General features: G+C 33.7%; 3 protein-coding genes across 4 annotated transcripts; 1 reads left to right on the plus strand and 2 right to left on the minus strand.

The window, feature by feature from the left end:
* Nucleotides 1–1,302: 1,302 nt before the first annotated feature.
* On the plus strand, nt 1,303–3,184 carry LOC127258947 (auxin-induced protein AUX28-like). Its single transcript, XM_051286036.1, has 6 exons — nt 1,303–1,466; nt 1,577–1,839; nt 1,930–2,141; nt 2,228–2,345; nt 2,441–2,502; nt 2,772–3,184. Exons 2-6 carry the CDS (start codon nt 1,595–1,597, stop codon nt 2,807–2,809), a joined length of 675 nt encoding a protein of 224 aa, XP_051141993.1. The 5' UTR covers nt 1,303–1,466; nt 1,577–1,594; the 3' UTR covers nt 2,810–3,184.
* A 1,189-nt stretch (nt 3,185–4,373) lies between these two features.
* On the minus strand, nt 4,374–7,740 carry LOC127258948 (F-box/LRR-repeat protein 17). Its single transcript, XM_051286038.1, has 11 exons — nt 6,981–7,740; nt 6,607–6,708; nt 6,112–6,256; nt 5,838–6,022; nt 5,623–5,727; nt 5,450–5,547; nt 5,133–5,353; nt 4,992–5,058; nt 4,804–4,889; nt 4,612–4,710; nt 4,374–4,521 (listed from the first exon to the last, which is right to left on the minus strand). The coding sequence occupies exons 1-11, from the start codon at nt 7,616–7,618 to the stop codon at nt 4,456–4,458; spliced, it is 1,812 nt and encodes a 603-aa protein (XP_051141995.1). The 5' UTR covers nt 7,619–7,740; the 3' UTR covers nt 4,374–4,455.
* A 7,445-nt stretch (nt 7,741–15,185) lies between these two features.
* On the minus strand, nt 15,186–19,973 carry LOC127259163 (E3 ubiquitin protein ligase DRIP2). Of its 2 annotated transcripts, none has more exons than XM_051286307.1 (8): nt 19,774–19,973; nt 19,401–19,657; nt 18,569–18,668; nt 17,288–17,615; nt 16,761–17,203; nt 16,600–16,653; nt 15,785–15,857; nt 15,186–15,626 (listed from the first exon to the last, which is right to left on the minus strand). In XM_051286307.1, the coding sequence occupies exons 2-8, from the start codon at nt 19,594–19,596 to the stop codon at nt 15,465–15,467; spliced, it is 1,356 nt and encodes a 451-aa protein (XP_051142264.1). In that variant the 5' UTR covers nt 19,597–19,657; nt 19,774–19,973; the 3' UTR covers nt 15,186–15,464. The 2 variants fall into 2 exon arrangements, with proteins under 2 accessions (XP_051142264.1, XP_051142263.1); XM_051286306.1 differs by having other exon boundaries at nt 19,769–19,972.
* Between the last annotated feature and the right edge of the window lie 4,300 nt (nt 19,974–24,273).

Here is a 24,273-nt window from a genome sequence, read left to right on the forward strand (position 1 = left end):
TATACAAAATAGTATCATAAGTTAAAAAAAAATATATACATGTGAGCAGAGGGCATATTTTGCCATATAAAATCTAGATTAATTCGTATTTAATATTTCATTCAAAATGGTTTTTTTTTTTTTTCGAAGTCTTTAATATGAAAAAAATAAAATAAAAGGTCAACCATTTGAACCAAAATCCTTTCATTTTAAAAAGGGTTATATACATTATACATGAACACAATTAAATAAATAGATAAAATAACATAACAATAATATATAAAAAATCAAAAAATAAATAAATAAAAGTGGTGGGGGTACAGTGCTGCGGCGCACATGGGGGAACGTTTGACTGCGCCAACAGATCCACATGCCCTCTTCATGTTCTGGGCCCCACTCCACCTTCGCAAAATTACCGTTTACACAAAATTCACTTTCTTCGTCTCCTTCATTACAACAAATAAACAAAACCTAAATTCACCCCTGTTTCCAATTTTCATACATTGGGATCGTAAATCCTACGTAGCTTCATCAAACTCAGTAAATTAATAAAACGAGAATGTCGTAATTCTGCATCTCCAATAATGTAATGGAAAAAAAATAAAAAATCAAAAGCTTGGTAGTTTCTTACACCATCATTAATGGCGGAGATGACTGTCTGTTTCAATCAAAACAGAGGTCCAAGAAAAAGGACAATAAGGAGTGGTCTGCAGTGCTGTGCACGAGTGGGTTTGCAATTAGGTTTACAATATTGCCAAAATTTGAGATTCAAGTACAGATTTTTGTACCAGATTGTTAACCAAACCTCTGTTCTTCCTCTACAAAATAAAAAAATTGAAAATTAAAAATTGAATCTTGACTGTGAAATTATGGGAGGAATTGAAGAAGCTGTGAAAATGTCAATGTTAGTTAGCCAGCCAACACACGAGTGGAAATTGGACAGGCTGATTGACTATTAATGACTGGTCGAAAAGAAAAATTAAAAATGAAAAGTGAAATTAATTTTGTGCAAATTAATGATAAAATTTTGGGGTGTCGTGTGAAAGAGACAATGTTGTTGTCTTTTAAGAAGAAAAGGGGCTTTCGTAGTTGTTCAAGAATGCAATTGGGAAAAAAGGGGAGCTTTGGATCACTGCAATGCATGTGGTCAAAAGGCCAAAAAAATTAAATTGAAATTAAAAATTAATCGAGATTAGGGTTTGATTAATCAATCAATCAAGAATTGGGGGAAAAATTAATCCAGATTAGGGTTTGATTAATTTAATCAAGAATTTGGGGAAAAGAAAAGCAGAGTGGCGGGTAGCCATTCCGGCAAGATTGGATTCCCAGATCTGTGATTGGTCCACGTGTCGTCTTCTCCGATAAAAAAGACAAAAATCTCCGGCGGGTCCGCCATATTTATACCCGAATTTTACAGAACCCATTTTGGCCCTTCTCTGGTGGTTCTACTTTCCTCTGCAATAATTACTTCAATCTGTTCCACAAAGGTAATCTGATAGTGCTCTATTTTTATTTTTATTTTTGCAATAATACATTCCCCACTTTAGTGTTTTTTTGATCAATTTGAGCTACAATTGCAATAATTTTCTCCACTCAGAAATCAATTGGGGGAAAAATGGTGGACGCTGTTCGTATTAGTCGCGAGAAATTAGGGTTTGAGGAGACTGAGCTGAGGCTGGGGATTGGATTGCCCGACAAGAGCTTTGGTAAGAGAGGATTCGACGAGACTGTGGATTTGAAGCTCAATTTGTCCTCCAAGGACATCATCGACGAATCGAAATCGAAGAATTTGAATGCCGAGGAGAAGAAGAATTCCTCAATTTCCTGCCCTAACAACGATTCTGCTAAGCCTCCTGCTAAGTATGTTCTAATTCTATCTGTTTCCTAACATTCGATTCGATTTTGCTGATAGAAACCTGAAAATTGATTCAAATCAATTTGGGGAATTAGGGCACAGGTGGTCGGGTGGCCGCCGGTCCGGTCCTTCAGGAAAAATGCCATGGCGGTTCAGGCGAAGGCCGAGCCGGAAGGCGGCGGCGCCGCCTTTGTGAAGGTGAGCATGGACGGCGCTCCGTACCTCCGGAAAGTGGACTTGAAGATGTACAATTCTTACCAGGAGCTGTCGGAAGCTTTGGAGAAGATGTTCAGCTCCTTCACCATTGGTAGTTATAGTTAATTAATTTACTGATGATTGACTCTCCTAAGCTATTACAAACTTTGATTTGATGTTGTCCGAATTTGTGAAAAGGTAAATGTGATTCACAAGGACTGATGGACTTCATGAATGAGAAGAATGGATCTGAATTCGTGCCGACATACGAGGACAAGGATGGAGACTGGATGCTCGTGGGCGACGTCCCATGGCAGTAAGTCGCCGGCAGAAACATTAATGATTCGATTTCATTACATTTGTATTGTCTGGATTTCTTAACAAACGGTTAATCTTTTGTTTGTCGACTAGGATGTTTGTCGAATCTTGCAAGCGCCTCCGCATAATGAAAGGAACAGAGGCCAAGGGACTTGGTAAGAATCTTACAACTATGATCTCTTCATTAATCATACCTTCACTCACTCTTTACGGGCATTATCAAAAAAGTCGCGGGAAGAGATTTAAAGTTTAATAGCTATTCTAATCGATGGATTATGTTTTCGTGTTAGTTAGCAGCCTTTAAGGTTGAGTAACCATTTGGGCTAGGAATGGTTTCTTTGGACACTGAGTTTAAGGTTAATCAAGAACTTTAGTGCATTAACAAAAAAGGCTAAGGAACCCGAAACTTTTGTTCTTCTTACAGCCCCGAGAGCCATGGAGAAGTGCAAGAGCAGAAACTAAGGCAACCTGTGTAGAAATTTTCAGACAACATTCTGCTCTTTTGATCTTGATGTTCGGTAATAAGCAAACAGCGAGATGGATCGAGCAGGATGCTGGATTGTATCGGTCCTCTATTAAATATGGCCATATGGTTTGTTAATTGGCCTTCGATTTCTTGTGATATATATATATATATATATATGTATGATTATGAATGCAATGAATTGCTAATCTCCGTCTTGTTGTGTCTTGGAACACTTACTGTTGTGTAGTCTGTCTGTATAGTATAGAGTATATTGTCTGAATAATTTGCCAAACTGCTTCAATAATGTCATATGTTGAGATGCTTTTGTTGACTATTAAAATAAGTATGTGTGTGTGTTTTGTGTGTTTGAATTCTTGAACTTAATTTGATTCCTTTCATATAAGTTTGTGTGCATTATGGGTAACACTTCTTTATTGTTTCTATTATAGTTGTTTAGTTTACATTTGAAAAGCCATGTGCAAGATTGATACCTAACATATGCGCCCTAAGAAATAATAAGTTAGACTTTGTTTACTTGTAACATTTACTCCTGATTTTACTATTTTAATTTTTTTTTTCTTAAAAATATCAAATCAAATACCCAATTTTTATTTATTCTATTTCACTAAAATCTAATTTTACATTCAAAACATAATATCAATACATATTTATATCACATTAAATTATTATTTCAGTTCAAAATCAAAACCTCTCAAGTAAACACACCGATGTAGGAGTGGACTTGTGATTGTCATATTTAAAAACTATAAAATTCCAATTCAATTTAACAATTTTGAAGAATATGCTCAAAATTGAATTTTAATTTCTTTCTAAAATATTCTTCATTTAGGTTGTTATTTTAATTAAAAAATTGTACAGCAAGAGACCCATATTTTACTAAAGTTATGAAATTTCAAATCAATATATTGATTACATATATCAATTGAAAACTTCTAATTTTGTAGAACAAAACTTTTTAAATACTCAATCCTAATAAACATCAAACTAAAACTGAATCCCTGTCTCATAAATTTACATGACAAACTTCAATTCATAATTTACACTAAAAAATAAATCTACTCGTAAAAAACACATGCATGCACACACACAAAGAATATAATTTACCTGATATAAGTTGTAAGTAAATTATTACACTCCATCGTAAATTTATCTTGTACAAATTGGAAGAATTATAATTTTTTTTTTTCAGATCATTAAAATAATAATAAAAATAAATAATACCTCAAAGATACCATCAAAAGTAATAATAAGGTGGATATGTGATCATAATATCATACATTTAAAACCTTCCAACACCTACTGATCTTACCTAGCGCACACAATTTGTATAATATAACTTATATTTGCTAGCATACTTCAAATTACTACTATGTTTACTCTGAATTTACCTAAATAATGACATCAAATTTTCAAATCACAAATAAATAAAACAAATGATACCTCACAAAAAAGCACATCATTTATTAATTAATAGTTATAACCATGGGGGTGAAAAAACTGTGGGGTTTTTTTTTTTTGTTCTAAGGCATTAGCCTATGGAAGTTTATATTATTGTCACAAGTCCCTATTACATTAAGCAAAAATAACAAACATAGAATGTAGCTAAATTATCGAATGAATTCTAGGATGTCACAATTGTAGTGCGTTGTCGTTTTGCAGTTCTTGTCAATCCCTTTTCATCAGATGGCTGCAAAAATAAAATTGATCAATGTCTCAAGAAAATACCCAACAAAATTTCTCACAAGATTAACCTTAGAACAGCCTTGTCTTTCTTTACCTGAGGGCTGCAATAATATGGAACCCGAACTCTTTTTGAGCCATCGGGGAGATGTTTCGAAGGAATCGGGCTTTCTACAGCTGAAAAATCCTCGCAAGCCTAACAAATACATTGTGAATTTCTTGTTAGACGAAGAAATTAATGGAATGACATTTTTTCGAACCCTAATGTTTTTTTGAAGAAGGTCGATACCTGAGCCTCTAGAGTTTTGATCAGAGCATATTCACAGCCAGATGCGTGAATGGTCTCTAGATTTGGACACTGAAGCAGCATTCGCTCTTGTTTCGAAAAAAAAAAAAAAATGATAAGGTTAAAAGGAAAAGAATTATAATCGCAACATCTTTGATACAGATTGAATGAAAGAACAACAAATTAAATACCAGGATGAAGATTCCGGCATGCATTGAGGTTCAAGTCGTGAAGACGAGGACAATTCAGATACAATGCCTGCAATCATGGCGCTAGCCGTTAAGACAAGAATTCATGGGCAAAAATGCAATAGTCGAAACGTTAGATCTTACGTCCAATCCAGAACATCCCCATAAGCTTAGCTTCTTCAACCGGTCGTGCTTGATGATTAATTTCTGATACATATGGTGCAATTTATTCGGAGTTCTTTGTATCTCAGAGGTTTCACGATCATCTTCGTTTATAGAGTCTTCAGAATCCAAATCGCATATAGTCATTCCACAGTCCATGAGTTCGAGATTTGGGAGCTGTGCAGCAGCAAACTGTATGCCGCCTATGAAGATGAACACAAAACCGTAAAGTTAAGCCGAAAGAATCATAGACCACAAAGAATGGAAGCAAAGTTCAAGACAATGGAAGTGAAAATTACTCGAAGTGATGTTCGGACAAAGAGCTAACAGAAGTTTCGACAATGTTTCGGGGTAAACATTGCAGATCATTCCTATGCCACTGTCGGTAATGCTCGATCTAACAAGAAACATAAAAATCAATGAGATCGCAAGCAACAAAAATCGCTACTGTGCAGAAGGAAAAGAAACATACCCGCTAAGATCGAGCAATTCAAGCTCCGGAAAACTCGAAGCAAAAGCTGCAACCGAGGCATCAGTTATCTCCGACCCAAGAACAAGGGAAAGCATTCGCAGCGCCCTAAGATTACAACCATACAAAAAACAAAAAAAAAAAACAAAAGTCAGCAGCTTTAATTAAATACAAACAAATCATACAAAAGTTATGAGCAAACGAGAAAGACAATCAACCGCAAGTTGGAAGCAGAAAGAGCAAGCGCAGCTGCATGCGAGAGTCGAGACGAAGCAATGTGGATGTTTTGAAGCTTCCGGCAGCTTCTTCCTAGACCATCGACAACGGCGACAATGTCAGTGGTGTCATTTTGTTTTCTAGAGAAGTCCAATGAGATCTCCTCCAAATTGGGACAGTTGAAGATCTGCGCGAAAAACATAAAGAGATAAGAAACGTTGATAAAAAGGATGGCGGTGATGATAATTAGACGTGGCGAATCTGAAGAATAGTTACCATTTTAGAGAGGGAGTGGAGATCCGAAAGCCAAAGAGTAGATAGACTAGTAGAAGAAAATGTAAAGCCTCCAAGGTTGCTGCAACCTTCGATTTTGAGACAGGTTAGGCATCTTTTGTCGGCTATAAATCGACCGAGCTCATCCCTGGATTCGTTTATTCGCAGTAACTGAAGTTACTCTCAAGTCGAAGACAAACTACTACAACTACTACTATAGTCAATAAGTTTCGATCAAGATACAAAGGTGTGAAATTTAAGATCATAGTCACGCACACCATCGAATACATTTAATAACTCACAAATTTCGACTTAAATGCTAAGGAACTACTTCACAATTAGATCTAGGAGATATGCTTGGCTAAGAAATTAACCTAGATCTTGAATCCTCTACAATCAATCAACAGAAAAATCTACACACAATTTCTTATTTTCGAGATCAGATGACTAGAACATAATTAAAAACCATGGATCTGTATGTAAGGAATGAGTCAATACCCAGAGATCCTGTTGATTGAAGAATCAGCTATGGTGATCTCCAGAGACTGCAAATCAGGGCATGAGAAGGCAATGCAAGCTAGCACAGTTGCATCAATGTCACTGCAAAAACAACAGCAAATTCATACTGGATCAGATCAAAGCACAGGAACAATCCTTCTCTTTACCCAAGTTACTAATGGTTGCAGTTACATTAAGGTTTAAGATCCAGATTCATTTCGAAGATTCCTTGATTTATTTCAGCTAATCGTTCAATTGATTATCTGATTTTATGAACCTTGATCGATAATTATGTTTAGATTCATTGATTTGTTAATAGAACAGTGTTTTTCCCTCCATTGTCAAAAATCCTAACATCCTGAAGAAACCCTCACCTTTCGATGCTGAGAGATAGTTTCAAAATTCCTGGGGATTTCTGCAATACAGATCCGATGTATTCAATTGGGGACTTCGCCGGAACCCTAATCTGAAGCTCCTCCGCCGCACGCCAAATCCGCTTAGAAACTTCCCTCCACCCGTGACATACCCCTGCCGCCGATAGCAGCGCCGACGGCGGCAATCTCCTCAAAATCTCCCACAAACAACACGCCGGCAAACCGCCCGATCCATCCAGATCCAAATCAAACTCCCAATCCATGTCCAAATCCAAGTCAACACCATCATCGCGCACGTCCTCGACCGATTCAACCGCACAAACATCGTCGAACGACAGAGCTCGTCGGCGCATCCCCGGCGGTTGGACACGGACCGCCGAAGAAGGCGTCGAAGCAGCCACAGCCGCCGATAGCACCGCCGACGCAGATCCGAGCGTCGTTACAGTGGACGACTCCGCAGCCGCCGTAGAAATCGGAGTAAAGGATCCGTCGTTGTCGTCGGGAGCAACTTGACACTTATGCCCCTTCTTCGGCTGCCCGCAGCGGCCGCAGTTGTAGCTTCCTCTCTTCTTGCCGGATTTCGCGAGAAAATCGGCGCCGGAGAGCGGCGTCGCCGGGTGGGGCTGGTGGCCCTGCATCTCGCCCCCGCCCTAGATCTCCGAATCAGAGATTACCCCAAAAATGAAGGCGGGATTGAGATTTCGGTCCAAAGTAGAACGCGAGGGAAGAAATAGGCGCGGGGCGGGCTGAGGAGCGGCGTAGTGAAGCGCGGGAGAAGGCCCAAAATTGGCGCCTCAGTGTTTTCGAAATCAAGAGCGCCGGGGAGCGTTGTGGCAAACGTGTGGAGCGTATTTCACACGTGTCAACTACTGGGCTTTCGGTTTTTCGAAAGGTCCTGGAATAATTACTCCTCCAATATTTATGATCCGTGCCACTCACGTGCTTGGGAGCCTTGGCCTGGGCCTGGGCAAAAGTTACTGTCGGGCTTTTGTATTTTAAAAAGCTCCCGGACTTTGTTAAAATACTTATCGCATGTGGCTGTGCTGCTCTTTGAGATTGGGAGACCTGGACTAGATCCCGGACTAATTATTCCATAGACTATTAATCGTCCGTGCCGCTCATGTGTTTGGGAGACCTGGGATAGTTACTATCTGGCTTTCGCTTTTTCAAAAGATCCCGGACCAGTTACGCCCCTCCAACGTGCTTGGGACTTATTGGGCTTTCGTTGTTTCAAAAGCTCCCGGACTGTTTATCATCTATGCCGCTAATGTGTTTGGGGTATCTGGGCTAGTTACTATCGGGCTTTGCTTTTTCAGAAGCTCCCGGACTAGTTGCTTTGTAGACTCCCATAGAATGAATAACTGTCCTCCCTCACCACTATTGTGAATATTTATAGTGTCCTAAAAATAATGAGGATTATGGTATTAATTTAATTCAATTTTATTGTATTGAATAATTTGCTATTTTTTGTTGGATTTTTTTTAGTAACGTATAGACGTTGCTGTTATTTATTAGTGTTTTGGGATGCCTGATGGTAAATTTATGGAGTATTAATTATTTTTAATAAACTGCAGTGATGAAATTAGCCTATCAGCTGTATTCAGATACTTAAAATAGGGCTTTTTGTTTAATTACTGGCAACAGCTTTGGATTCTCGTTATTATTTAATTACTTATTTCCTTTATACGTCAAAGATTAGTCTGCGTTTCAAATTCTGAAACCATATTATAATAAGACTAATAATAATAATAGCAGATACACACTTGTCCACACAATAAATATTTAGACTCGTTGAAATTAAAAATTTTAAAATTAGTAAAAACTTACTAAGAACTTTATTATCATTATTAATAGTATCAAGACTTTTAAAAAATACACACTTAAACAGAAGCTAATTTATTGTAAAAAGTGTATAATTTTTTTATATATACATTAATATTTTTAAAATAAAATAAATAGTAATACTAAAAATTATTATGCTATTTTTTATTTTTTATTTTTAAAAAAACATAAGTATGCCATGCCAATATGCGACATCAACAAATTTCTTTACCAAAATTATATTTCATAAATACATACAAATATACACATTACTATCACATTTCAATCAACCTACCAAATATTCAAGGTTTGTTTCTTTTAAAAATAAAATAAAATTCTAACATATTTTTTTTTAAAAAAATAATATACTACATACTCATTATTTTTATATTATCTACATAATTTTTTATATTACAAAAAAATCAAATCAAAATACAAAACAAATATGTAGAAAAGGATCATATTAAAATTTTTTATTTGCACAAAAATCAACCAATCAAACTCTACTATATCAAAAAATTATACTCCTCCCTCCCCGTCCACAACATCCTTTTGGATTTTTAAAGTATATTAAAGGTAAAATTATTTTAATAGTTCGTAGAAACATGATAATTTTTTTTTTATTTATAATTTATTTAAAAAATTATTATACTTGAATGAAACAAAAAATAGTAAAAATGACATTTTCAATTGAAACAAAAAGAAATTCAAAATTCAAAATTTCTTCGGACATTTCTTGTTTTAAAAAAAATTAATTCAATTTGGATAGCTCGTTGAAATTCATAATTTAGCATTGCTAAATTTAATGACAACTATTAATAGATTAAATTACCGATTTAATATAAAATAAAATAAAATTAAATTCAGCATATACTGAGTTTATATACAACATATGATTAACCACAATTTAGTTCCATCCCTCAAGCTTATTCATTGCTGAATTTCCTAAACTCTTCCAACATACTAACTATAGTTTCATAAGAGAGGATGATCATCATGCTACCGTAGCTCCGTAGGAAAGGAAAATAAAGAAAACCGTGGCAAGTAAATAAACAAAAAAAACACGGCAAGCTAAAGATTCATCGAGCATACTACAAGTGCATTAGATACAACAAACAATTCAATTGATAAAATCAATAGCAGTATGATTTGAGTATGAATTTATATTATATACAACATATATATTTTTAAATTTTTTATTTATTTGTATTATAAAAAATTTATTTTCTAAAAAAATGACATATATATTGTATAAATTTTTTTAATCTATAATTATTATAAATATTAAATAAGTAATTATTTATAAATTTTAAAATTTAAAATTAAAAAAACAGAGAAGCAGACATAAAACTGCTACAATGTGTTGTCCTATTTAGCGGCAGCTACAATAAATATCCCCAAAGTGGGGCCGAAGAAACACGCCCTAAGTTTCTACCTTTGAAATTATATCTTAAAATACACTTGTACAACTTTAAATTAAATTGAACAGCGTCTTCTCGAAAAAAATATAGCGCCGCCCCACTTTCTTAAAACACGACTCGGGGCTTCGTAAATATTTATAATTACTACCCCGACCTCCTGAAATATATGCACATCCTTCTGCACACCTATCCAGCGCCGTGCCTTCTATCCAGCAGCTTTTGCATCAGCCCGGACAACTTTCACATCGATGAAGACAATACTAAGCAATTTTTGCATTAGCCTCTGCGATTTCTGCATCAGTCTGAACGACTTATGCATTAGCCTAAGCGACTTTTGCATCAGTTCAACTGACTTTTGCGCCTTCTGCATTAGTTTGGGCACCACCTGCATTTGTCCAGGAGCAGGCACCACCACGCATTTTGTTTGGGCACGCGTCTATGCATACTACGCTCGGGTGTGCTAATGTGTGATTAATTTTAATTGTTAGGTGATAACAAGTTTATAAAGTGCAGCCGAAACTATTCAAATCGTAGCCGAAATCGTAGGCGGCAGTTTGAACCGTTTGGGCAAGTCTACCTCAGATATATATATATATATATATAGAATGATGTTTGCATATTGTTCATCAGATAGCACTGCTTTGTTGCTGGCGATTCGTAATGGCGATGTCCAGACGGCAAAATATCTAATCAAGCGCGGTGCCGGGACTGGAATGAGTGATTCGAAGGGACGCAGTCCCTTGCATTTCGCTGCTATGAGAGGTAGAGCATCTACATGTTGCTAAAAATAATGTTTCCAATTCTAGTTGTATATTTTGTAATACAGTTTTACTACAATGATCGCAGGTAATAAAGAGCTGATGCAACTATTGATACTTAAAGGGCTAATATAGATGAAGAATCTATATTCGGAACCCCTTTTCAAACCGATATTACTCCCGAAGGTGGAATCCGTTAAGTTTCTGTTAAATCGGGGATCGGAGCAGCAGTAGGTAAATTTGATGTAATATTGCATTGCATGACGTGTGTTTGTTTGAGGAATAGTTGTATGATGTAATATAAATAGGTGACGATGTGATGTTTTAAAAATAAAATTGATTTTTAGTATAATATAAAAAATAAAAAATAGGTATTTGATTTAATATTTTGAGGAAAAAATTTGGATAAATAGTAATTCTTTTGCAAAATTATATAAACGAACAATTGTTTGGTTTTTGCAATGTAGTGTACTTTATCCTTGTGCTTAAAACTCATATATATCTCTTCGACAACTTGTTGCAGGCTAATTCACAGTCACCAGTTATAGCCTCCCCTATAATGATGGCAATCTCGTCGGGATTGTAAGAATGTTTTGAGCAGTTGCTTAGGGTAAGGTTTGCTATATTGAAACACCCCTAAATACAATATTTTGATGTGATTGTTCATCGATAAACACACGCATGCATGTTAATTTTACTAGCTTGTTTCTTTTTCTCCGTGCAGGCTGGAGCTGATCCGAACTTTATGTCATGCGGCACAACTCCACTCGCATATGCGGCCAAACATGACGCTCTACCATTTCTGCTTGCTTTACTTCAAGCCGGCGGAGATCCCAATAGAAAGGACAGTGTTTAACTCCTTGCTTCTTCTTTTTTTCACATTATCTTCTACTCTTAATGTTTTCTTGTAGCATATCACATCTGTTCTATTTCTATGCTGTCTGCCTGTCGTCAATCTTGTAGGTATAAATTAACTATATATATATATATATATATCTTTCTTTTTGTTGTTCCTTGAATCGACATTTAATAACCATATTAGTTTTCAGGTTGATCTTCGGCCAATAGAGTACGCTGCCTGGAAACACAACGAAGCGTGTGTCCGAGTTTTGTTTCAGGTAACTCGGCACATTCCTCCGTGCCCTCTGTCTTACTTTCTAGCCGAATGGAACAACAATCAGGTAGGTCAATTTTTTAGTGAAGCTTCGTACATTTCTCCATACGCATTGCATTGTTATTAATGTGTTTTTTTGCCACATTTCTTCAGATCGTGCAGAAAAGGAAAGCCAAGCTCGAGGAAGGAAGAAAGCCATGGAGCGACAAGATTTCGAAGCAGCAGTAAGATTTTATAGTGAGGTATAAATAAATTCCTTTCAAATACAAGCTTAATTAAATCGAATCATTAAAAAAATCCGATATTCAAATCTAATCTATACAGGCAATGATTAATTTCGACCCCACCATCCGATGCTTCGCTGCTGCTAAACCGGAGCAAATGCTTATTGAAGTTAAATAAACCCAAGCTCGCTCTATCTGATGCCATGGCCTGCGCTCAACTACAACCCCATTCAGCTCAGGCTTACTACGTATAAGGAATGTTGTGGCGCAAACTCAGAGTAAGCTATATATATATATATAATCATTACATTACAAAAAATATTGTTAAAATTTTGTTTTGTTTGTTTTTGCGAAGAACTAGGGCATCCATGGCCTCTCTTCCTTGCTCGAGCTTGGCATTCCTTTTCTGCACGATCTGGAGAAATGTGGCAAAAAAAACACATTAATTACAATGCAATGCTGATGGAGAAATGTATGAAGCTTCAACTCTTATCTTGCAGACAGACGATGCTAGGATTCCGCTCTCCGGCAAGGTTCAGAATCTACCTTCTCTATCTCCTATTCATCAATTTTTCCGGCCGTCCGACTATGGCCACAAGACGATCATTGTCAATAAATTTATCTCGAAATTGCACGTCTTCTCCACCGACTCCATCGACCTCGCCGTTGCCGTCGTGTTTGAGCCTTGGTGACCGTTCAATTGGCCGTTTGTAGAGCGGACGACTCGCAGTGGACAGTTGTGGAGGCGGATATCTTATTCTATAGATGTAAGCTTCTCGTCTACTGCACTATGCTTAACCCTACCGGAGAAGAAGAAAGCGACACAGACAGAATTATGATCAGAAACGACGGCCGCAGCCTCAGCCTGGTTAACAGCGGCAGCGTGGAATTGGAGCAGGTGACGATGGCGTACGGAGCCGAAACGTTTGAAGATCGAAAATTGGAAGATTTGAGTGGATTTGCGTACGGGGATCACTTGGTGGCGGCGGCCGGCGGCGAGTTACTGGTGGTGAGCGTCTTGGTAAGGGGTAGAGCGTCGGAGCGCCGCCGCGGCGGATTTGGAGGGGTTGAGGTTTGCAGGATTAAATTGAATGGCGGTTTTGCAGGTCGCCGGAGATTGAGAAGGTGGGGAGTGTGGGAAGGCAGGCAATATTTGTGGGAGGCGCGGGCGAGGCGGTGGCGGTGAGAGTGAAGAGTGAGAAAGTAGGGCCGGAGAGTGTTGAAAAGCAGGTGATATTTGCGGGAGGAGCGCCTGAGGCGGTTGCGGTAAGAGTCGTACGGATGAGTGAGAAAGTAGGGCTTCCCGCCGGCGGCGACATACTTTCCGGCGGCGACATATACTTCATATGTGGAGGTATAAGCGCCGTTTTGGGAGTCCCTTTGATTTACCGAGAAGGCGGACTCAGCCTGGCGAGAAACGGCTTCTTGACCGGTGGATTTGGAACTCATGTTACTGGAGCAGCGCCGCCGGCTGGTTTATGCCCAAACTCCATTCTTATTGTTAGTTAATTGGAGATGATCTTAGCACCATTGAATCGTCAGGTAATTGACTCGAATAAACAAATAAATCATGTGTTGGCCGAGATTGGAGACCATGGCTTTAGGGCATCTCAATCATAGCACCATTGGATGACAACGGACGCCACTTCTGGTGTTGCACTTATTATTTTTTTTTTTTTAATTTTTAATTTTAATTTTTAAATTTATTTTTTATTTTTTAAATATTTTTTAAAAAATATTTTAAATTATAAAAATAAAAAATTATTTAAAATAATAAAAAAATTGAATATTTAAATAATAATAGTAAAAATTAGAGTTATAGTTGAAATAAAATTATTGTAGCAAATAAACGGAATTGATAGGTTAAAGATCACATAACTCAGAGAATATAAAATAAAATGAGGCTTTCTAAAAATTAGTACTCCATTCATGTTCGGACCAGATCGTCTGTCCCGAACAAAATCGTGTTCCGCAATCCCATTAACAAGTGTGTATATATATACACTATATATACGGGGATAGGGACTATTTTTGGGACAGGTGATCCCATGGGCTTCGTGTTCCACGAAATTTGTCTTATTTTTTATTTTCAGTATAATAATGTTATTTACTATTTTTTTTTTTTTTTTTTTTAAATAGGACTATATTTATGGGATGGGAAGAGAGTATTTTCTATGCAAATAATTTGTTCATGCCCCATGTTATTTATTTTAAAAATATAATTATACATTTTATTCACATTTTAAATTTTATAATTTTTTAAAAATTTTAATTAATTATTTGAATTTAAAATTATTTACTAATACACAATTTATCCTAAAATCTTGTATCTTCAGTAATAAATATAAATTATCTAGTACTTATACTTTTACTAATCACATTTTTTAAAAATAAATAAATAAATTATAGTTTGTACTTCTTTATTTTAAAAATTTGTTTCTTTTTTTTTTAAAAAAATATATATATATTTGGTACCTTTTTATTTTAAAAATTAATTTTATGATTGTGAGCCGCTATTCGTGCCTTTATTTTTATTTTAAAATCGCACCTCATTTTCTATTTTAAAAAATAATTTATAGTATGTAGGAGCCGGATATGAGTAACTACTATTACTAATTCAGCATTGTTAAATTTCATAAATCAAAAGTAAAACTAACTTGAGCATATACTACTGAATTTATATACAAGTCAAGATCCAACCACAATTTAGTTCCCTCCAACTGAAGAATTTCCTAAACAATTCCAACATACTAACTATAGTTTCGTAAGAGAGGACGATCATCATGCTACTGTTGTAAAGGAGGAAAATGAAAGAAAGGAAAACCACCAACAAAAAAAACACAGGCAATCTTTAGATCCATCGAGCATACAACAAACAATTCATTCCTGAAATACATACAAACCCCGAGTGCGTGCATCGACTATCAAACCTTATATACAAATACGTGCATGCAGAGTTTAAAGTCCCCGAGTGTAATCGAAACTCATCATCTAAGTTCCTAAGGTGCACCGATACATAGCAATAGTCATAAAGTTTGATAGATCGCTAAATTTAGATAACTTCTATGAATGAAACATATAAATGGGGAGGGAAGGGTTATTTGGGTCCGGTAAAAAAAAAATTGGGGCGTGTGTGTTTCGATGAATTATGAAGTTTTGCGAGCGTAGGACAATACCATCACAAAGTCCTTGGCTGATGAGCCGACTGTGGCTGAGATTCTCCTTGTTGGATTTTGGAGCCACAGATCCACTAGATTGCTCAGCATCAACGTCGGGATCACCGGTTGTCCCATGCATTTAATTTCAATCTGTAAAATAATTTCAAACAATAAAAGGAATTACTTTACAAGATTTTGAACTTATTTATGCAAGCCAACATTTTTACCAAGTGTTTCATATAATCCATGAGCAGGACTGATAAAAGGAATTACTTTACTCGTCATTGAGAAGATGACTGAAAAGTTACCTCGTCTTCATTTGATAGATTTAACTTCATCTTGAGGTACTTTTTAATGAAAGAAACTGGTGCACTTCCATCCCTGTTAAGAATGAGATGATGAAATAAAATGAGAAATGAGAGAGATACTCAGGTGCATAGTTCATTATTACTTTCTATTCGATGTACATTAATCCACCCAGCAAGCAAGAAAATACAGATTTGACGAATCTAATTAAGTGAATATAAAAGAGGAAGAGAAGTTCAATAGAAGCTAAAACCAATGGAGGATGATTTACTGGGCAAGAAGAGAAATAGCATTCAACTATTTCAATAATAAGAGCATAATTCAGTAGCCTTCACCAGCCAATGCTCAAATAAAATAAATTTGAATTCTAAGGTCCTTTACACTGTAGATTTCAAAGCTAATACTATTTCAAAGCGTCGGTTTCAACACAGGCTTATGCAAATAATAATTTCACCGTTTAGTAATGATTGGATGTGAGCAAAGCATGGCTTCCAAAGAGTCCAAAAAAAATCAAACTTGCAGCTAATTATTATACACAATCAAATTTATTTGGCGGTCCAAAAGTCTAGCTGCAAGTTGACTGTTTCACTGTCAAGCAATTGATTCTATCTACGCTAACCAGCTGCTGAGGGGTACCAACATTATCCTATGTCCTAAACAAGTTGGTTGTTTAATGATAATATTCAATACACACACACACATACATATATATATTCTATAACTACGGCATGCATGCAATGCAAGCAAATGTATTTCGGCTTATCATTGTGAATGTTACTTGAGGAAATTGTGAGGAAAATGTAGCTAATCAACATACTTTATTCTAATGTAACTTGCAGCAATTTGAGGCAAGGTTGGTCCATCTCCTTCCCTGAAAACATTATTATCAGAACTCACAGAAAGCAGCGGCTATAAAGGTACAAAATGAACACAAACAAGATTTTTTAAGTACTTGAGAGGGAATCGTAAAAAGCTTACTGTTCTTCAGGAACCAGTGAAAACCAAATGGGATAGTTTCTGCGGTCAAGTTTAATACTAGATGCATCAAGAACAAACTGAGGAGGGGCCCTGAATTCTCCATAATTTTGTGCCTTCTTTTGACGAAATTTCCGCAATTTTTTCTGCCTTTCTGATTCTGAAGGAAATTGGTCATTGCAGGCCCGATCATCTTGAACTTTAGATTTCTGCCGTTGTTCTTTATTCTTGGTTTTACTGGCAAGTAGTCCATCATTGTGTTGTAGAGTTTCTGATTTAGGAGCAGATCCCTGTATGTTAATCTTTGAAGACTTACTCCGGTTTGCTGCCTCAACCAAACAATTTAAAGGTTTCCAAAGATCTAATTTCCCTTCCCAGGCCTCAGATCCGTTTTCCATACCCTTATTGGCACTTTGCTGATTATATGGCTCACCAGAAGCAGAGTTCTGTAAACAGTCGGACCAGTAAGAGGTTATGTAGAAGGTTACGAGCTTTGTTTATAATCTTACCTTCAGATCTATATACCATACCTGCCTTGTACTCTGAGAAAGTTTGTTCAGCATATCTGGCGAGCTAGAGCTCTCCGGATGGCCCTCCATGGACTCATCTTCTTTTTTAACAGGTTTTTCAATTGTAAAACTGGAACCCCTTGATGCTTTTCTAGCAGTAGATTTTGATCTTCTTCCGGTCATTCCACTCTGTGTTGATACTCTGGGAGTGCTGACCACCAAGGATGAGAGAGATCTTTCCTTTCTCTTGGCAGGTAATGTAACAGGTGGAACAACTTCAGGTGTTTTTGCCTTTATCCTCTTCGAAGGAAATATTTTTGCTCTCACATCTTGTAGAGTGTGATCCGGCCTGAGAAAATAAACATCAGCAATGCACCGAGAGAAAATGTTGCCTTCTAGAATATGTGCTTTGATGAGGCAAACATACAATGAATTAATTTGAGCTCATGTATCTAGCACATAAACAGAGGTCCTTCATTTATTGATAACTAAACATGTATGCAGACGAAATTGATGAGGCAAACATACAATGAATGAATGTGAGCTCATTTATCTAGCACATATAACTTAACATGTATGCAGATAGAATTTGATGAGGCAAGCATACAACGAATGAATCTGAGCTCATTAATATAGCATATAAACAGAGATCTTTCATTTATTGATAACTAAACATACTAGCAGATGACTTAATAATATTAACTGGCAGCTATAGCAAAAATGAGGTCTAAATTAATTCTCAGTACGTGTAAGTCATTTCACAGTTTCAGCAATTCTGTCCCTAGATGAATGTTCAGTGATGTGCTTGTGAGATCACTACACAAACTTTGCACGAAAAAGGACTAATAAGTGCACCATTACATAACCAATAATTGTCACATCCTTAAACCCAAAAAAAAAAAAAAGCAGTTGTTTTCTCCATGTACTCTAGCTATTAATTCATGCCAGCAAGGCTACAAGAGAGGGAAAAAGCAAAGAAATTGAAGATAAATGATAGAACACACGTAAAGACATTAACAAACACAGATGGCTCAAGGAAAAATGAGTAAATGAGCAAACTATAATCCATCATCAAAGTGGTTCTGAACGAATGATAAACTCATTTATGAATCAAAGTTCTCCTTCAGAAAAACACAAGGTCCTCATTAAGTCATTATCATTAACAAAATGAATTAGGACCACACAGAACTTTTTAATAGCACACACATTTATGTGACTCTGTAGTTTGCAATCTGACCATTATAAGTAAATCAAAGATGAAGAAACCCAGTTATATAGGCAAAGAAATACACAACATCGGACCTCAACTTCTCCAGTGGAACACATCCCAAGTCAATGCTGCATATTGGGCAGCATTCCATTTCCTCCTCTGACAGCTTCTTGTATATGCACTTCCTACAAACTAAAACACAAGAATGGAAAATCAGATTCATCAACCAACAGTGTCAAAACAGTAAATAACTTCTCAATGGGTAGATAATATCAATCCCAATAACAACTCAATATTAAAGAATTCCAAAAGAGCCCAATTCACATATGAGAAACTTTGACAAACAAATAAGCAGACAACTATCAAAGACATCAAACAAGAATCATTTTTGTAAATAAAAGAAACACTCAACAGCAACAAAAGATATAAGACAGTGTTTATAAATTAAACATCTCAGTATAGTTAAATTTTCACCAATTTTATTTTCAAGGCAATGCTTAAGGTAAAAAATCGCCCCATTCACCTACCTCTAATGGCATAAGTATTTCATTGCAACTGTATCCCTACATTTCTATCATTAATAAGTCTCACAAATGTAGCCCCATACCAATTTATCAAGTTATTTAAGCATCTCCTTTTAATCAATAAAAAAATTCTGGCAATAGGTCTTCCATAAAAGAGGAACTCAAATTTCAGCTAACAAACAGCTCACATGGACACTTCCAAAAACAGATCAAATTCCAAATATTAACAAAAATTCACTTAGACCAACAAAGTCACACAAACACCCAAATCACAAGGCCATAAACACGCAAACTACCAAAACCTATTTCAAAATTGGAACCAACAGCCAAAGCAGTAGAAGCAAAAACAACATCACGATAGGGCAAACCAATTCAAAGGCGGGGAAGGAGAATCGCTCACATGTGTGAAGGCACTCGCTAATCGTAGTAGCGTCGCGGAATAGTTTGCGGCAAAGAGGACATGTCATGCATGGCGCCACCGCATCTCGCCTCACTTTTACCACCTGATGCGACATCCTGCTGCTCAATTTCACCCCCAAATCAAGGAAACAAAAGCGCCGATCGATCTCCGACACCACGTATTCTATGTGATGCATGCTTGCACCGCCGCATGAGCGACGCGATTTACGTCCATACCTCGCACCTCTGGCTCCGCCTCTGTTGAAACCGAAGCGATTAACATTAGGTCAAAAGCATTCGACCACTGACACCCCTGAAAATAACACCACAACCAAAAACCCCGAGATGCGAGAGGGATAAATGCCATACCAAACCTGTAAATCTGAGGAACAGCAGCAGCGATTTTGGAATCGGTGATTCGGAGGAAGCAAAATACAATTGAAGGCTGGAGCAGCTCCGGCGTGTTCACGATCTGACCCTGTGTATTCCTGCGTTGGGGTTACCTTCCTAAATCGAAATCGACGCAGAGAACGGAATGGAAGTAGCTTTCGACCATAGCATGAAGCAAAATGTTTTTACTTTCTCCAGATTTATTATCCAGGGGAATTATTTTTTTATTTATTTTATTTTTCTAGGCAGAGTTAATTCTAATAGTAAAAAACTGCAGCGAACGGTATTTTAATCAGTATATTGTCATTTTTTTTTATTATTTATTTTTTCTTCTTTTCAATAGATGTATATTTATTATTTATACGGAACTAAATATCTATTTATTTTTTACATATCATTTTAAAAATATTAGTATTATATTGGAATATATTTTAAGCTATTTGTAACGTTAGACAGATAGTACAAGGAAATAAATATTTTGTTATGGGACGGACTAAAATAAAAAAAAATGGATATTTTATTATGGGACGGAAAGAATATTCCATTTATTGTTGGATTATAATCAGTACATAAACAATCTATTTTTTTTAATCAAAAAATATATATATATATTAATATATTATTTATATTTTATAGTATTTAAAAAAATAAACATATTCTTAATATTTCGTGTCTAAATACAGTATTTTGATAATTTTTAGAAATTAGTGAAAATATAGAATTATTTTGCTTAATATTTTGATTTAAAATATATTTTATATAAAATATGAAATTATGTATTGATAATTTAAAAATAATATTATTATTGTATGTATAAGAATAAAAAAAATTTCCCTCAGTCCCGAAATTAAATATTTATTTATTTTTTATACGTAATTTTAAAAATATTAGTATTATATTATGATATAATAGGAATAAAGTAGAAATGATTAAAATAATTTTATTATTAGTATGTGTTATATAAAGGTAATGACATTTGTGTAATATATTGTAAGTTGTAAGGGTATTTGTAATGTTACGTGTATTTACTTAAAAAAAATGAATACTTTGTTATGAGACGGACTAAAATGAAAAAATAAATATTTTATTATGAGACGGATGGAGCGTATATTTTTATTGAGAATAATATTAGTATTATTGGAGTTTGGGCGAATAAATCCTTTTTGTTTTGTGTTTTAAATAATAATTCATACTCATATTCCAAATAAAAATAATTTTTTCTTTTTATAAAATAAATATTAGATTACAATATTATTGAAATTAGTATTGAAATCAAAATCATACAAACTTATAAATGTGTACTTTGTGCATTTAAAAAAATTAACAGTAATTTGATATATATATTTCTAAAAAGAATATGTTATTATTTTAACTTTTAAATTTGTAATAAAATATTAATTATGAATTTAGATACAGAATATATTTAATTATATATATTATTGATAAATAATATTTTTAAAAAAATTGACTTAAAACTACCTAAATTGTTAAAAAAAAAGAACTTTTAATATTGCTACATTAATATTTCACTTATTGACACTATTTATTTTTTTAAAAAAAAATTACATCAAATATACTTTTTTTCTCACAAAATATCAAATTAAATACTGATTTTTTTTATTTATTTTTTTTCAAATTTTTAAATTTTCAAAAATTTCAAAAAATTATGTCTAAACAAACCCTATACATTTTTAAAATTTTTTTTTTTTTTTATGTGCGACACATTTCAATTCATAATTTACTGCAGCGCAGCATAGTTGTGGATAACCTGCGCCGCCCTGCGAACTTCGATTTCGGCGCGTGTTAGCATGTTGCCTTTTGGCTTATGTGTTGATCGGAAGAAATGTGTTCTTTCTATTTTTTTATACATGTTTTTGAAAAATATTAATACATTACTTATATATATTCATTATTTTAATATTTTTATTATATTTTTATTTTTCATACAAAAATATTTTATGTTCAATCATTTCACAAAAATAAATATCTGAGTGTGTTTTTATTTGGGGGTTTGGATTTTGAGTTGGGATTCGAATAGTAAAAATTTTGAATTTGAATAGTTATATGATATGATATAAATAGGTGTTGATTTGATATTTTGAATGTAAAATTGATTTTTAGTATAATATAAAAAATGTAAAATAGGTGTTTGATTTGATATTTTTAAAATAAAAAAATTGGATGAATAGTGTAAATACAATCCCGAACAAACACACTTCGGCTTCTAAAACCTGAATCCGTTTAGTTGGGTGTGGGTTTTAAAAGGTATTTTGGAAAATAACTTATTTAAGAATTTTTAATTTATTAAATAGGTTTTAGTTGTAATAAATTGAATAAGTATTTAAGTATTTGATAAATTAATTTTTTTCTTATTTACTTGACATTTTTTTCTCTTTTGTATTATTTATTTTTCTTTTAGTCAGTGTGTTGCATTATTTCCTTTTAAAATTTAAAGTCATTAAAATTATTTTGTTTTACATATACATTATTTTCAAAAAATATATATATATAAATTTATTAAAATACTATTGATTTATTTTTATATATTTGTTTATTACATAAATTTTATAGTACAAATAAACAAAGTAATCAATATTTAACATAATAGTTAAATATATTATTTTAAATTAAATATTTTAATTTTTTAAATAAATATTTGATTTTTTTTACATTTGTGATTTTTAATAATAATTATTTGATTTTTTTTTACTTTTCATAAATGATAAAAATATTTATTATTATTTTTTAGGAATCACAATTCAAAAATAATATTAAGAGACAAAACCAATATATGAGTTATTTTTAAAATAAATTATATAAAATATTTTAACAACTAAATTATTTTACTAAATACTCTAAAACAAATGACAGTATAAAAAATTATGTAAATAATATAAAAATAATAAATATGTGTAGTATATTAATTTTTTGAAAAAAAAAAATGTTGAACTTTTAGGTGTGTTTGTCTGGGGTTCGAATAATTGGGATTTGAAAATTTTGAATTTGAATAGTTTTATAATGTGATATAAATAAGTGTTGATGTGATGTTTTAAATGTAAAATTGATTTTTAGTATAAAATAATAATAAAAAAAAAGTGTTTGATTTGATGATTTTGGGGAAAAAAATTGAAATGAATAATGTATTTAAAATCTAATTCCCCAAACAAACACGAACTTTAAAACCCGAAAGTCGACATTAATTTTTTATTTTAATAACTGTTTTGATATTAAAATAACATACGATAAGATATTTGTGAGAAGAAAAATGTATTTTTTAGGAAAAAAAAAAAAAAAAAGCAAACTCAAAATAGTAAAAATATGTTATTTGAAAACAAAAGAAATAAACTAATTTTTAATGCAAAAACAACACAAATAAAAAACGAAAACATACAAATCTTCCTTAAAAGAGTCACAATTTACTAAGGGTGTGTTCTTTTGGGTGATTTATCCAAATTTTTACTATTCATCCAATTTTTTTCCTTCGATAGCATCAAATTAAATATTTATTTTTTATATTATATTAAAAATTAATTTTACATTCAAAACATCACATCAACATCTATTTATATTACATCGTACAACTATTCTAATTCAAAAATTTTACTATTCAAATCTCAATTCAAAATCCAAACCCCCCAAACAAACACACCCTAAATACTTTTGCAAAATAGCCATTGATAATACTCTTTAGTTAAAAATACACATCCATAAAATAAGTCATAGAGTAGGAGAAGAGATCTCAAAGGCCAGACGAAAATTTCGGTAGCATAATACTCCCTCCGTCCACGAATAAAATATACATTTATTTTTGGCGTGGTGTTTAAGAAATAATAATATTTTGATTATAGTAGGTACTTAAAAAGTAGTATTATGATATTTTTGCCATTGTTTTTTTATATAAAAGTATTGATGTGATGTAAAGTAAGGGTATTTGTGAAAAAAAGTAAAGTATTTAATAAAATGTTTACTTTGTAATTGGACGTCCCAAAATAGAAATATATATACTTTTTAGCTGGACGGAGACAGTATCTTTTTGTACAAAAAAAAATTAACGATTCCACAAAATTGTAGATATTATAAGACTTACAGCTCTACGGACAGTCGACAACTTCAAATTTAAAATTTTTACTGTACCAAAATTTTTACTGAAGACGCAAATTTGAAGTTGAAGAAACACGGGTTATTTTGAATTTAAAAAAAAAGGTTAAAAATATTTATTATTTTTACTAATAAAACTGTCAAATTATTAAAACACAACCGAAACGCCAACAAATGCCATTGTAAGGGTGTATTTCTTTTGATAAATTTTAAAAAATTAATTTAAATTTAATATTAAAATAATATTTATTAAAATATTTAAAAATATATATTTTTTTTCTTTTGAAAACAACTCGATAGTTTAAACAGTAAAACTTAAAAGTTTTTGTTACAGAAACATGCCTTATTAAAATCTCACCACTGTCATGATTAAGACAGGAACAAAA

Source organism: Andrographis paniculata, unplaced genomic scaffold (assembly GCF_009805555.1).
Source record: "Andrographis paniculata isolate CXL003 unplaced genomic scaffold, ASM980555v1 Contig5END, whole genome shotgun sequence".
Lineage (NCBI taxonomy): Eukaryota > Viridiplantae > Streptophyta > Magnoliopsida > Lamiales > Acanthaceae > Andrographis > Andrographis paniculata.

What these genes read in the sequence shown, in the direction of transcription:
- LOC127258948 (XM_051286038.1), bottom strand. Translation starts at nt 7,618, where the DNA reads ATGCAGGGCCACCAGCCCCACCCGGCGACGCCGCTCTCCGGCGCCGAT. An exon ending in GAATTGCTCGATCTTAGCGG is followed by an intron (nt 5,548 to 5,622) that starts GTATGTTTCTTT and finishes GTTTCTTGTTAG; the next exon opens with ATCGAGCATTACCGACAGTG. An exon ending in ATGCCGGAATCTTCATCCTG is followed by an intron (nt 4,890 to 4,991) that starts GTATTTAATTTG and finishes TTTCGAAACAAG; the next exon opens with AGCGAATGCTGCTTCAGTGT.
- LOC127258947 (XM_051286036.1), top strand. Translation starts at nt 1,595, where the DNA reads ATGGTGGACGCTGTTCGTATTAGTCGCGAGAAATTAGGGTTTGAGGAG. An exon ending in GTGGGCGACGTCCCATGGCA is followed by an intron (nt 2,346 to 2,440) that starts GTAAGTCGCCGG and finishes TTTGTCGACTAG; the next exon opens with GATGTTTGTCGAATCTTGCA. An exon ending in AACAGAGGCCAAGGGACTTG is followed by an intron (nt 2,503 to 2,771) that starts GTAAGAATCTTA and finishes TTCTTCTTACAG; the next exon opens with CCCCGAGAGCCATGGAGAAG.
- LOC127259163 (XM_051286307.1), bottom strand. Translation starts at nt 19,596, where the DNA reads ATGCATCACATAGAATACGTGGTGTCGGAGATCGATCGGCGCTTTTGT. An exon ending in TTTCTCAGAGTACAAGGCAG is followed by an intron (nt 17,204 to 17,287) that starts GTATGGTATATA and finishes GACTGTTTACAG; the next exon opens with AACTCTGCTTCTGGTGAGCC. An exon ending in GCAAGTTACATTAGAATAAA is followed by an intron (nt 15,858 to 16,599) that starts GTATGTTGATTA and finishes CATTCTTAACAG; the next exon opens with GGATGGAAGTGCACCAGTTT.